At 38.3% G+C, this 13076-nt stretch overlaps 1 protein-coding gene across 1 annotated transcript; it reads right to left on the reverse strand.

Moving 5' to 3' along the window:
- Positions 1–10806: 10806 nt before the first annotated feature.
- BU26DRAFT_542771 (cytochrome P450) lies at positions 10807–12976 on the reverse strand. The gene is made up of 4 exons (XM_033831670.1): positions 12523–12976; positions 11368–12477; positions 11135–11307; positions 10807–11080 (listed from the first exon to the last, which is right to left on the reverse strand). The coding sequence occupies exons 1-4, from the start codon at positions 12868–12870 to the stop codon at positions 10918–10920; spliced, it is 1794 nt and encodes a 597-aa protein (XP_033679997.1). The 5' UTR covers positions 12871–12976; the 3' UTR covers positions 10807–10917.
- Between the last annotated feature and the right edge of the window lie 100 nt (positions 12977–13076).

A 13076-nucleotide genomic window follows, 5' to 3' on the forward strand; every position in this document is an offset into this window, starting at 1 on the left:
TAATTATAGTATCTTTCTAACGCGCGTTAATTATAAAGGTAGCCGCGCTAATTATATTAACGTTAAGTCTAGCCTTTAAGTATATTTCCTATAAAATAGGTAGCTTTTTTAGCTTATAGAGTAACCTAGCAGGTAGGTTAAGATTCTTAAGCTACCTATCTATCTTACGTAGGTTTTCTTAAAGCTTCTAGCGTTACAATTCTCTCTTCTCTTATTATATTACTCTTAGCTTTTCTACTATAGATATTAGAGCGTTGCGGTAATTAGTATTAGCTTAGTAAGCTACTTAAGCTTTAGTAGTAGATTAAGAGAATTATATAGAGATAAACGCGTCGCGTTTATAATTAATTAATTAATTAGTGTCTAGCTATATTAGTGCGCGCTACTTATAGTTAACCTAAATATTAACTTCTTTAAGTAGCTTATAACTAATTATTATATTATAGCGGCTAGTATTATAATATATAAAGTAGGTACGTATTTAGTAGCTTTCTAGTACTAGATTAGCTTTAAAATACTTATCTACTTAGCTATTAGGTTACCTATTATACCTAGTAAGAGGGATTAGTTCTATACGCAATAGCTTAACGTAAAGGTTTTTTCTAAGAGTTTAAAGGTACTTTAAGTATACTAAGACGTAGCTACTTACTTCTATATTAATTAAGCCTCTAAGCTTAATTATAAGGCTATTTATAGAGATTTAGTAGAGTAGAGTAAACGTAGAACTACTAAATAGCTTTTCACGCAGGCTAATTACTCTAGTAGATAGCTCTAGAGAGAAGACTTCTTCTAGAGCTAGGCTTTTTCTAAATTATTAGATTTATATTCTAACGTGTTATTCTTAGGTACTTATAGCTCTATAGGCTTTATAGGCTTCTTCTCTAAATTAACGTTCTTAATAGCTTTCTGCGTAGTAGAAGCTCTAGAGTAATTATAGCTTAGGTAGCTAGGTTAGTAGTATTAAAAATAGGTAACTAGCTTCTAGATTACTAGAGCTTTATTAGGTACTAGAAAATCTAGAAGAGCTAGAGGCGCGCGTTGTAGCATTAACGCGATTACGTTATACTTTTTAGCCTTTCTAGTAGTAACGCGTGCTTCTCTAGAGATAAGCTCTTAAGTAAGGTCTTAAGTAAGATCTATATAGTAATTATAGTTATTAACGTATTAATATTAGTATATACCTAACTACGTACGTATATTCTCTAGTAGCTTCTTATAAAACTTCTCTACCTATTAATCTACTAGAAGCTAGCGCTTCTAGACAAGGTAAAAGAAATTATTCTAGAAGTAGGTAAAGTTAGTAGCGCTTTAGTAATAAAGCTTTTAGAAATTATAGTAAGCGTTTAGCTCTTTATATAAGTCTCTATAGCTTCTCTCTAGCTAATTAAGAATATAATTATAGAAAACTACTACGCTACTATTCTTAATAGTATATAGTATTACTAATAGAGTCTAGTACGCGTCTTCTTTAGTTCGCGTATAGATATAGGTAATAATAGTTTTCTTAGTATTCTCTAGCGTATCTCTAGTATACTAATTCTAGTTTACTTAAAGTTTATTATATAAGCTATCTCTCTACTACTTAAAGGTAATACTCTTGCTATTTAATAATAAGAGTAGATCTAGAAACTTAGTAGAGCGCGTTAATTAGCTCTCTAGCGCTTATAACGCTAGAGGTATAGCTAGCTAGTATATAGAAAGGTAAGAACCTAAGATTAAATTCTCTAGTAGTAACGCGCTTAAATTGCGTATAATTAGTATTATAGAGAAACGCGTCGTACGTTAAACTAGCGTAGTAGGTAGTATCTAGTCTCTAGAGTAGGTTAATTACACTTATAGTTACTAGATTTTAGCGTCTTTTTTAGCTAGAGTAGTAGCCTATATCTAATATCTTACGTATATATTATCTCTCTTAGCAAGAGCGTTAATAGTAATCTAGTAATATATATAGATTTATTATTTATATACCTATTATATATATAATTAGCTAACTATTTTATTAATAATTTTAGCTAGCATTTCTAAAAAAAGCTCCTAAAGCTCTTTAGTAGAGGTAGAGAGTATATATAAACCTAAGGCTAATAATAGCTCTAGTATTACTAAGCTCTAGTAGAGCCTTATAAGCTTCTAGTTAAAGTTATTATTCTAATTCTTATTAGTTATTACGTTGTATTACTAAATAGAGTTTTTATAATAGAAATATTAATTAGTATATTCTACTAGTAGGTTTGCTACTCTAGATTTAAGAACTGTTAGAGTAAAGGGGTATTATAGAGCTAAGGTTCTACCTCTAGATTAGCTTTGTAAAGGTTCTTCTATAGTGTTTAGATTTATTTAGCTTTTTAATTAAGAAAGAAGTAAAGAGGGGAGGTATTTAGCTACTAGCAAAGTAGCGAGTTGTTAATTCTACTAGCAGGGTAGAGAGATAGTTAGCTCTACTAGCAGAGTAGAGAATTATTAATTTTTCGTAATTTATAAAAAAGAGAGAGAGGTTTTTATACGTAGAAGTTCTGTAGAAGTTCTTCTATATATAGAGCTCTTAATAGCTCTCTTTAGCTTAGTACTAGTATCTTTCTACTACTAACTAGATCTACTAGTAGTCTTATATAGCGCTAAGGGGTAAGCAATTAATTAGTACGTTAATAGATTCTTAGAGTAAGCGACTAGGCTCTTATAGCTCTAATTCTTAGTATAGCTATTAGTAAACGCTTCTTATAAGGCTACTTAGTTTAGCCTAATATTATACTACTATCTCTAGCTAAAGAGGTATTAACCTTTAGATAATATAAAGGCTAGGTTTGTAGTCTCTACTACTATAAGCGCCTCTAGAACACCTAGCTAGATAAGTTAGCTACAGGCAGCACGATCTCTACAAGCTATAAGAATAAGAGGTGCTAGCAGAGTAGGTTAGGTTAAATTTAGCTATCTAAAGGTAAGAAGTTAAGAAAAGGCTCTAAGAGGCTCTATATATAGAGGTGCTAAGCGCTAAGGCGCTAGGTTAGGTTACGTAATAAGATTACGTAACCTAAGGTTATGTAACCTAAGGTAAATCTCTAAACTAGACTATTATACTAAGTAGCTAACTCTAGAAGCCTAACTAGGTAATTTATATAAGAACTAGTAGTATTTTACTTAACCTTTAAGTATTCTAGGTAGTGTTATTATCTTAATACTATATTAGGTAGCTAGTATATCTTCTTATTATAATAGAAGAACTAGAAGATAGTCTAGCTACTTACTAATATAGAGTTAGTAGGTACGTTAAATAGAGTAAATTACGTAGCTAGCTAAGGTATAGTAAAAGAAGTAAGAGTAGAATTAATATAGTATTAAGAGTTTAAGCGTATATAATAAAGAATTAATAGAATAAGCTAGATAAACGCTATATTAACTAGGCGCTTAAGATAGGCTATAACTATAAATTATTAGCTCTAATATACTATTAAATAAGAGAGAGAAACTTACTACTAGTTATAACTAATATATAAGCTAAGTAACTTTATAGTATCTTAACTCTAAGTCTAGGTAAGTCTAATTCTCTCTTAGAGTAGAGGTCTAAGCTAGAAAGAAGAGAAGAGTTATTATTATCTAGAGAAAAAGTAGATAGAGTAAACTAGATATAATAAGCTATTAGAAAGTAGCTTAAGAAGAAATTAGGTAGCTAGAAAGTAGAATATAGATAGAAGAGAAAAAAGAGAAAAGATAGATAGATAAAAGAAGGTAGGTAAGCTAGCCTAAATAGATAAAAGAGGTAAAAGTAGAGTTTTTAAATTTAGAAGATATAGATAAGAGAAATTATAGAAATTAAATAGTTACTCTAGTAACTATTAGAGTACTAAGTAAATATAGTAAGAGGTAGCTAGAAAAAAAAGAGTAGTAGGTATATACTTATAAGATAAGTAAATAGAAAAGCTAGAATTAAGAAGATAAAAGATTATAGAGAGAGAATATATTAAATAGAAGCCTAGAAAAAACCTAATAAGTAGCTATATATTAAGTAGAAAGAATATTAAAAGTAAATACTTAAAGACTAAAACTAGATAGCCTAGAAGCTACTATATAAAAAGCTTTCTAATAAGCTACTAAATACTAAAAACCTAGTAAAGTCTACTCTTTTTTATAATAGGTATAAGGTCTATAATTTCTACTATACTATTAAACTATAAATAGGCTAGACTATACTCTAATAAAGTCTTAAAATAAGCTAATTTATTTCTATAAGCTTTAAATAGTCTACTTACGTAGATAGAAAGGCTTAGAAGAAGGCTAGACGTTATTCTTAGAAGTAGTAAAGAAGTTATTATTAAAAACGTTCTTAACTATACTATATTTAAGTGCTAAGCTCTCTTAAATTAGTGTCTTATTATCTAATACTAGGCGAAGAGTAGAATATAAAGAGTAAGAGAATAGAGAAGTTAATTACCTATTAAAAGTAGGTAAAAGAGAAGAGAATAGATAAAAAGAAGAGCTAGAATTAGAGAGTTAAGAAAAAGAGCTACCTAATTATATAGATAAGCTAGTAGCTAAAGATAGTAATAAGTAATATATACGCCTAGAATAAGACGTATTATAAAGCTTATAGAGCTCTAATATAGTATCTAAGACGCCTAGAGAGTACGCTAGAATAGCTCTACGCTCTCTCTCGCCTAGGCTATAGAATAGAATAGTAAGTTATAAAGCTATATTAAGTTAATATTAAGCTCTAAAATAAGAAGTAGGTAAAAGAAATACCTTAGTTAAAAGAATATTCTTACTCTCTAGAATCTATCTAGTAAGGTATATAAGTACTATTATATACTATAGTATTAAGCGTAGAATAGAACTAGAAGTATTTAAGACTATTTCTAATATAGTATTAGTATTATTTAAGAGTATTATCTAGACTAGCTTAAGAATTATAGTTAAGCTAGCCTACTATAATAGCTTCTAGTAGCGCTATAAGGTATATAGAGTATAAGCTTTTATTACTAAACTTATTAAGTTATTTAAGCTAGTATTATTATCTTAATACTATATTAGGCTACTAACACGCTATAGAAGAGTAATAGAAGAACTTAAAAATTATCTAATTATGTACTACTAGCTAGTTCTTATTTTTATAGTTCTACTTTATATATATACCTAACTCTAATATATATAGAAGAAGATAGGTAGAAATAAAGAGCTAGTAGTTAGAAAAAGAAAAAGTAATTAAGCGCTAGATAAAGGTAATAAAGCCTATAGTAATAGAGCTCTTAATCTCTTATATAACTATAAATTATTAGCTCTAATACTTTATTAAAGAAGAGAGAAAAGATTATACTAACGTAGAAGCTATACCTAAAAGTTAGAATCTAATTACTTATTAGTAAGTAGGTAATTATAGCCTTTACTAGAACTATAAGAGTTAGGCTTCTTCTTATTACTATTACTACTACTACTACTATCTATAGTACTAGAGGTAATAGAGCTAGGTATCTAGTTAATATAGACGCTTATAATAAAGAAGTTTAATAAGAAATAGAGAGTAGAAAAACTAGAAAAGAGAGAGAAGAAGAGTAATAGAAAGAGTAAGAAGAAGAAGAAAAGTAGAATATAAGTAGTAGTAGGTAAAAGTAAGAGTAACTATTTTTACGCTAGTATTAGAGCTAACTAAAAGAGGTAAGCGCGTAAATAGTTAATAAACTAAGATAGAATAGGTATAAATAGAGTATAGAAAAAAGTAAAAAAGAAGAGCTTAATAGAACTAAGCTTAAAGGTAAGAGAGAAAAATATAGTATAGTACTCTAATAGTTACTAGAGCTAAGATATTAGATTAGAAAGGTAAGACTAAGAGATTATATAATATATAGCTAGTAATATAGCTATATATAATTAATATTATATTAGAATATTAATTAGTAAGAGAAAGGTATTTATATATTATATACTATACTTATTTAAATACTAATTTATTTCTTTCTAGCTTAATTATAGGTTAAGCTTTTTATCTACTTATTACTTAATACTATCTACGTATATATATATATATAATATCTTTTATACTAATTAGCTAAGAAAAGTCTTAGAGCTATTACTAGAGTAGGTAGAGCCTAAGTAGCTATCTATTAAAGTTAATAGTAATCTAGAATAGCTTATATATAAAATTCTAGATAGCTATCTTTATTAAAATTATCTTTAATACTATACTATATAGGTTACTTATAATTCTAACTCTATCTAGTATAATACTATAGACTTTATTAATACTCTCTATAAGGTAAAGAACTTTTATATAGTATACCTAGATAAGCTAGAGTTACTATTATAATTAGATACTTAAATTAAGGCGTATAAAAAAGAGAAGACTCTAGAGAAGATAGTAGAGAATTTAAAATCTATAAGAGTAGAAGATATAAGAGTAACGTAAAGGCGCTACTAAGTAATTTAAGACTCTACTAAGCTTATAGTATTATTTAAGAAAAGAGTCTATAATAAAGCTGCTCTATAGACGTAGAAATAAGTCTTCTAGTTTAAATCTCTTTAAGCCTCTTTCTCTCTAGTAAATAAGAGCTCTATAGAGAATAGAGTAACTAGAAGAAAGAAAGTAGCTATAAAAGCGCTTCTAGTTTAAAACTAATATAAATATACTTACTATAAGCTAAAAGAGATAGTTAAGAGTATAATATAAGAGTTTTAGAAGAAGAGAGATCTAGAAGGTATATTTTAAAGCTTAGAAATAAGCTCTCTCTATAAGAGAGAGTAATATAATAGTCTAGTTTAGAGATTTACCTTAGGTTATATAACCTTAGATTACGTAACCTTGTTACGTAACCTAGCCTAGCGTTTTAGTACTTAGCACCTCTATATATAGAGTCTCTTAGAGTATTCTTCTACTTCTTATCTTTAGATAGCTAAATTTAACCTAACCTACTCTACTTATTACTCTTATTCTTATAGCTTATAGAGACTATATTATCTATAATTAACTTATCTAGCTAGATATTCTAGAGCGTATATATAGTAGTAGAGACTATAAAGCTAGCTCTTATAGATAGTAAAGTATATTAGTAAATTCTTTATAACTTTAAGTAATTTAGTATATAGCTTAGCTTAATAATAAAAGTTAATAGTATACTAGCTAATTATAGAGTTTTAGAAAGTAGCTAGATATACTAGTATATAATTCTTTAAGTCTTATTAATAGAGCTTATAAAGTTTTAGAACTTTAGTAGTTATTATTTATCTCTTCTCTAATCTATTACTTAATAGTAGGTTATATAGTCTACTTTTAGCTAGTATATAATATATCTAAATTCTTATAGCTCTAGCTCTTCTTTATACTATATAATATTTATAAGTCTTACTCTTAAATTTTAGATATAGGTAGTACTAATAATAGTAATATATATAGAGTTATCTAGTATCTTTTAAATTTATAGTAGTATATATAGATATACTTTAAAAGTTAGAATACTAATATACTTCTAGACTAGCTAGTATTATATTAATAATACTATATCTCTTCTATTTACTACTAGAAATTCTTAAAACGGTATTTCGTTATAATTCTCTGCGAACCATGACAACACTATAACTCTCTATCGCCTACTTTTAACGAATTAGAAACAATTTAATGTAAAACAACTTACACGGCAACATCCTGCACGCATCCCTGCGCAGCGTCATAATTTACTGCAACTCTTAACGTTTCTGTTCTCTGACGTTAGGGGCCCGCAACAACAGCAAACACTAACGGTTGAAGAATTAAGATGACAAGAATAATAATCAGCAACATAAAGATTTCCGTCGCAATTTTAATACGGGCCCTCCACGTCTTCCTTCTCTCTTTCTTCGCCTGCGCCTTGTCCCTCGCGACCTAACCGCATATTATGCCAAATCACTTCAGAATTATACGCATGAAAAGCGATGTTATTATCTACTTTGGAAATCTGAAAGTTTTTCGACTATCCCAGGACAGTGCGTTCTAAGCTTCTCATGGCGCCCGCCTCCAGCACGGCGAAGTTGAGGGACTATTTCAATTGCACGTAAACGATATCAACTATCGCAACAGGTTCGTCAAGTGGCCCCCCTCTCTAACTACCCTCTATTCAGCATAGCAACCGCATTTCCTGCCTGAAACGCGCGAAAAAATGACATCCAGCATGTCCCCCACGTTAACACACATCCAGTCTGTCTTTTCAACAGATAGAACCGGCCTCTCAACCACGCAAGTCATTTACCCAGGCAACTGGTCCATGAACACCACGCTATGCGTCAAGAAACGCCCAAAAATTCGAATCTAGTTCGACGATGAGAATAGGGCCTGAAGAATACCCCTTGGCAAAAATTCCTGTTCAGGCCGCGGTAAATAAACTTAAGTGTAGGGATATCATAAGAAATGACCTGCTAACGTGATACTACGAGCCTTAGCAGGATCTTTCTCTGCTCAAGCAGACGAAGCGCAAATCTACAAAGCGACCGCAGAACTAAACATCGACTAGATCAGCGGATCCTCAGATCGTGATGAGAAATTCTTTCAAGACGCGTGGGATACTCCGCAATGCCGTAGTAGTCTGTACAGGCTTAGCTTTCACTATTCCACACCTAGCAGCAAGACAAAAAGCGCACTGACCTTGCGCATCGTTAGCCTGCGCGGCATAGCCGACTCACTCGACCACCCACACCCGCCTCTGTTGCTGGGCATCCCACAACATCTCGTGGGCAGTGCGTGTATACTCTAGTTGTCTGGGCGCTTGTTCGAAAGCGCAGCGCGGCGGCGTCCCCTAGAGTTTCCAGTATAGAGGTAGCATCTCGCCCAACAACGTGTCCTAGTCGAACTGCTCCTGCGGGAGGATTAATCGTGATTACCCTTGCGTATTTTGGTTGAAATGTACGTAGGGCTGGTTAGAAGCGGGATGGAGTCTCTAGTCTAGGGGTAGCATTTCGCCCAACGGCGTATGCCAGTTAAACTGCTCTGGTCGCGATTGCAATTGCGTATTTTGGTTAAAATGTGCGTGGGGCTGGAGTTTCTAGTCTAGAGGTAGCATTTCGCACAAGGGCGTGTCCCAGTCGAACTGCTCAGGGCGGAGGAGCAATCGTAGTTGCGTATTTTGCTGAGCAGATGCGTGGCGCTAGTTAATAGCGGGATGAGCTGGCTCAGTTAGAGGCATTGTGGAGGTTGGTGTTCCTGCGTCGCTGTGGTGATTCTCGAGCGACGACGATGATGGTCTGCTAGGATGACGCCGTGCCGACGTACGCGCCGACAAAGTTAGCTCCCGGCCCTGCGTTTCCGAGCGCCGTCGAGATGCGTTGCGGGGTATGGACGGAGACGCTGGGGAAAAACGTTGTCGGCGGCGGTGATACTCTTGGGTGGAGGTTCTTGCGAAAGAATGCGATGCTTGCCTGCGTGCAGATAGATACGGCTTGGGAAAAGGCTGCTTTGGAGGTCTTCCATGTGAGTTGGAAATCCGGGCCTGCGGTAGCTGACGCAATGAGCGAGATACAGTCTCAAGGGGAATGGCGTCGTCGATGTAGGTGTCGGGCTGCTTTTTACTAGGGACTCCGAAGCATTCTTTGAATCGATTTCTGAAACCCATGATGGACGGAGAGCCGGATTCTCTGCCGAACGTCTTTAGCCCTAGCCTCGCGGTGTCGGTTGGGAAGAGGTGGCCGTCGCGGTATACGCGGAAAAGGGGCGGGGATGCAAGTTATCAGCGCGCCATATTCAGTCCTCACGCAATGGGGGCATGGGGCTCATGACATGTGGGGGGCTCGAGATATGGCTCTGGCAATACATCGCGACTATGGGCCGCAATCGGACGGAACCTGGGTACTTGGGAAGGGGGAGATCCTCAGAACGATGATTCCGCCGTGCTTGGAATCAGGGCTGTGCGTTTAGGTTTCAGAAAGCTGGGATGTGTGGAAGACGGATGAGAAGAATAACTCCTAAGGGAAGAGGTAGACCGAGCTGAAAACATTCTTCTTTCCTGATAAGTCCAGAGTGCTATCGTAGTGCTGAGCCGCTACGCGTTGCGGTACCAGACATGCTTAGAATCGTTGACAGCGGGAGCCACGGTTCGCGCATTTCTTTCTTTCCTGATAAAGAAGACGCTACCTCCCACAGTAGCTAAATTAAAAACGCCCTCGCTGATATGGGAGATATCTCCAGGCGGCTGTTGGCGCTCCTTCCGCCGCAGCCACGGGGAGATACCGACGCAGGGACCTATGATGAAAGGAGGGCATAGACGGGCGTTTGCTCGACAAGAAACGAGGCCCGTCTATTCATTTAAGTGAGGAGACTTGAACACTCATGGTCATCAAAGCCGGCGCGCGGAGTCGACGAAAAGGCTCCGAAAGCATAATAACTGTTTCCGTGAATTGAGCCATCGGGTCAATTCTCCGATCGGGATCCCATCGTAGCCTCAAGTAGCTCTCACTACCCTCCCAAACGAGCACCAACACACCAGCGCCGTGCTGAGACTCCTCACCCCAGCCAGTGCCCCTCTTCCACTGTAGACGGAACGGAGGAGAGGAGGATGGCAGATAGCGTGCGGGGCTTGACTATTGCGGAGATGTGTGTTTGGGGAGGGATTGCTTGACGTGGAGCTTTGAGATCCATTGCGCGAATGCGAGAGAGATGAGGCGAAGGGATTTCCAGAGGAAGGAGGAAGAGGAGTAGACTGATGAGAGGGTGTGGATTAGGAGTCCATTCCGGGGGAGTGCTGCGTGGGGGCTGTGGGCTCGGACATGCTGGTTTGTAGGAAAAGAAGGTGAGGAAGGAAAGCGAGTTATGCATGCGTGAAGCACGAAAATTTGCGCGAGCATGATGAAGGCACGCTATTTTGTAGTAGAAAGGGGGAGCCGAGCTTTTCCAACAACTACTCGAGTCGAACAGTCTGCCCTGATCACTTATACCAATAGCAGTCTAGATCCATGCCTCACTGCAAAAACTCACCATCACATCTTCTCCGCAACAGGCGTCAGCTTCACCATCAACGCGGGCTTCTTCCAAAGAATAAAGTTATCTTGGTCCAGCCAATTCTCCCCGTCGTCAAGCAACTCCATGTCGAAATGGAGTACGATACTAGCAAGCACGAGCCTCATTTCATGGTTCGCGAGACTAGTGGCAAAGGGTCAGCACATAGCAGATTGAGGTGGAGACTATCCGACTCACTTCTTTCCCAAACAGTTGCGCGGGCCGTAAGAGAACGCATTGACGACCTCTTTGGTATCCGATCCGTACTCCTCCTGTCCTTCGGGGAGCCAGCGCTCGGGCACGTAGGAATCCGGATCTTTGAAGTTGGACGGCGAGTGGTATGCCGCGTAGTGGGCGAGGGAAACCGTGGTCTATACATACGTGCTGTCAGTCTAGCTCACCGAAATCTGACTCGCCGAGGCCTAACTTACCCCACCAGCGACCCATCGTCCCGCAATGTAGGCTCCATTTTTGGGCGTCGTCCTAGGCAAGCCCATAGCAACCGGCGGGTACACCCTTAACCCCTCTTCGATGCACGCGCCCAGGTACTCCAACTGCGACAGTGTACCCATAGTGATATCCTCGAACGAGGAGAAGGCGCCCCTGACCTCCTTCTTCAGCCTTTCCATCTTCTCCTGGCGCTTCAGCAGGTAGTACGTCATGCCGCTCAGCTCCGTGGCCGTAGTCTCAGTACCGGCCAGCATGAAGAGCGCTCCAGTGCTATGCATCTCTGTTGGCGCGAGGCCCTTGCCGGCGTTCTCGGTGCCCATATAGCGCATGACGTACGTCCAGATGTCGGGCCTGTCGGTCTTGCGCGCGAGACGCTTCTCAATACGGTCTGAGGAGTGCGCCATGTGCAGTTTTCTTTTCTCCTTGACGTCCTCCGGGACCAGTCGTTGCATCGTCTTGTTTAGCAATGGCCACTGCCGCAATAGTGACGTGAGCATGACCATCTTTAGGTGGTCAAATAGAGCGCGCACCCACGGCGTGTACGTCGACTCTTCCAGCAGCTTGAGGGGCTCCCCGAAGGTAAGGTCGGCCATTATATCGAACGTGGTGAAGTTGTACCAGCTCATAATGTCGACCTTATCATCTTTCTTAATCGCCTCGTTCAGCTTCCTGACCAGCAACGCCGCATACCCCTTCAGCAACTGCTCCTGCTCCCGCAACGCCTTGTCACTGAACGCATGCGACACCAACTTGCGCTGCCGCGCATGAGCCACGTTATCCGCTCGGATGATTCCAACGGGCGAGCCGAACGAATCCGGGCCGTAGAATTCCTTGTCTTTCATAAAGGCCGTGGCCCGATGGCCGTACACATCCTTCCATACCTGCGCCTCGATGAAGGAAAGCTCGTTCGGAGCGATGCGCACCACTGGTCCATATTTCTGATGGAGTTCATGTGCCCATAGATGTATTCGCCCACTGTAGGCGACCTTTTGAGAAGTCAAGATGGTTGCGCGAGCAAGGAGAGGCCCCGGAAAGGAGCGCAATGGATGGAGGAATAGGTTATAGAAGATTTTGAGCACGGCATAAAGAAGCTGGAAGAGTTAGCTGTGTAGCAGGCATGGGCACTGGGTGCTTACGAGGAGTGAAGGTCCCAAGGCGAGACTCTGGGCGACAGTCAACATCTTGAGCGATGGTCTGCAAATCGACGTCCCTCGATGGAGAAGCACAGGTTGAACCAAGCGGTGATTTAGCGGCGGGGTACAAGTCTGGGGAAGAGATGTTTCATATAGATCGGATAGGTTTGCGTGCGATGCAGGGACAAGCCCGTATTGCTGCGAGGTATGCGTCTGCTCGCTCGCTTTTGGTCTCGGCGAAGCTGTCAATCCAAGCATCAAAAGATGAGCGCTGGGCGCGAGCTTTTGAACCTTCCTGAGCGATGTGGGATAGCCGTTGTACTTTCGGTTTAGCTGCGTGTAACTCCGCATGGTTTACTAGGGCGCCCTGCTGGTGTAACCTAGTGCTCAAGTCATCCCATTAGTGCCGAAGTCGATCAGCACAAGTAGGCGCATTGGTGCCCATGATGACGCCAACTAACTGTACAGATCGGGAAGCTTTGCGAAGTGCGAGTTGCCAGGCGTCAGGTGCGGAGGCTTTATCCGCAGGCCTTAGAGGGGATGGGTAAGTGCCTTGC

This window comes from Trematosphaeria pertusa (genome assembly GCF_010094035.1).
Source record: "Trematosphaeria pertusa strain CBS 122368 unplaced genomic scaffold BU26scaffold_14, whole genome shotgun sequence".
Lineage (NCBI taxonomy): Eukaryota > Fungi > Ascomycota > Dothideomycetes > Pleosporales > Trematosphaeriaceae > Trematosphaeria > Trematosphaeria pertusa.

What these genes read in the sequence shown, in the direction of transcription:
- BU26DRAFT_542771 (XM_033831670.1), bottom strand. Translation starts at nt 12,870, where the DNA reads ATGCGGAGTTACACGCAGCTAAACCGAAAGTACAACGGCTATCCCACA. An exon ending in CCTTGGGACCTTCACTCCTC is followed by an intron (nt 12,478 to 12,522) that starts GTAAGCACCCAG and finishes TAACTCTTCCAG; the next exon opens with CTTCTTTATGCCGTGCTCAA. An exon ending in CGCAACTGTTTGGGAAAGAA is followed by an intron (nt 11,081 to 11,134) that starts GTGAGTCGGATA and finishes CTTTGCCACTAG; the next exon opens with TCTCGCGAACCATGAAATGA.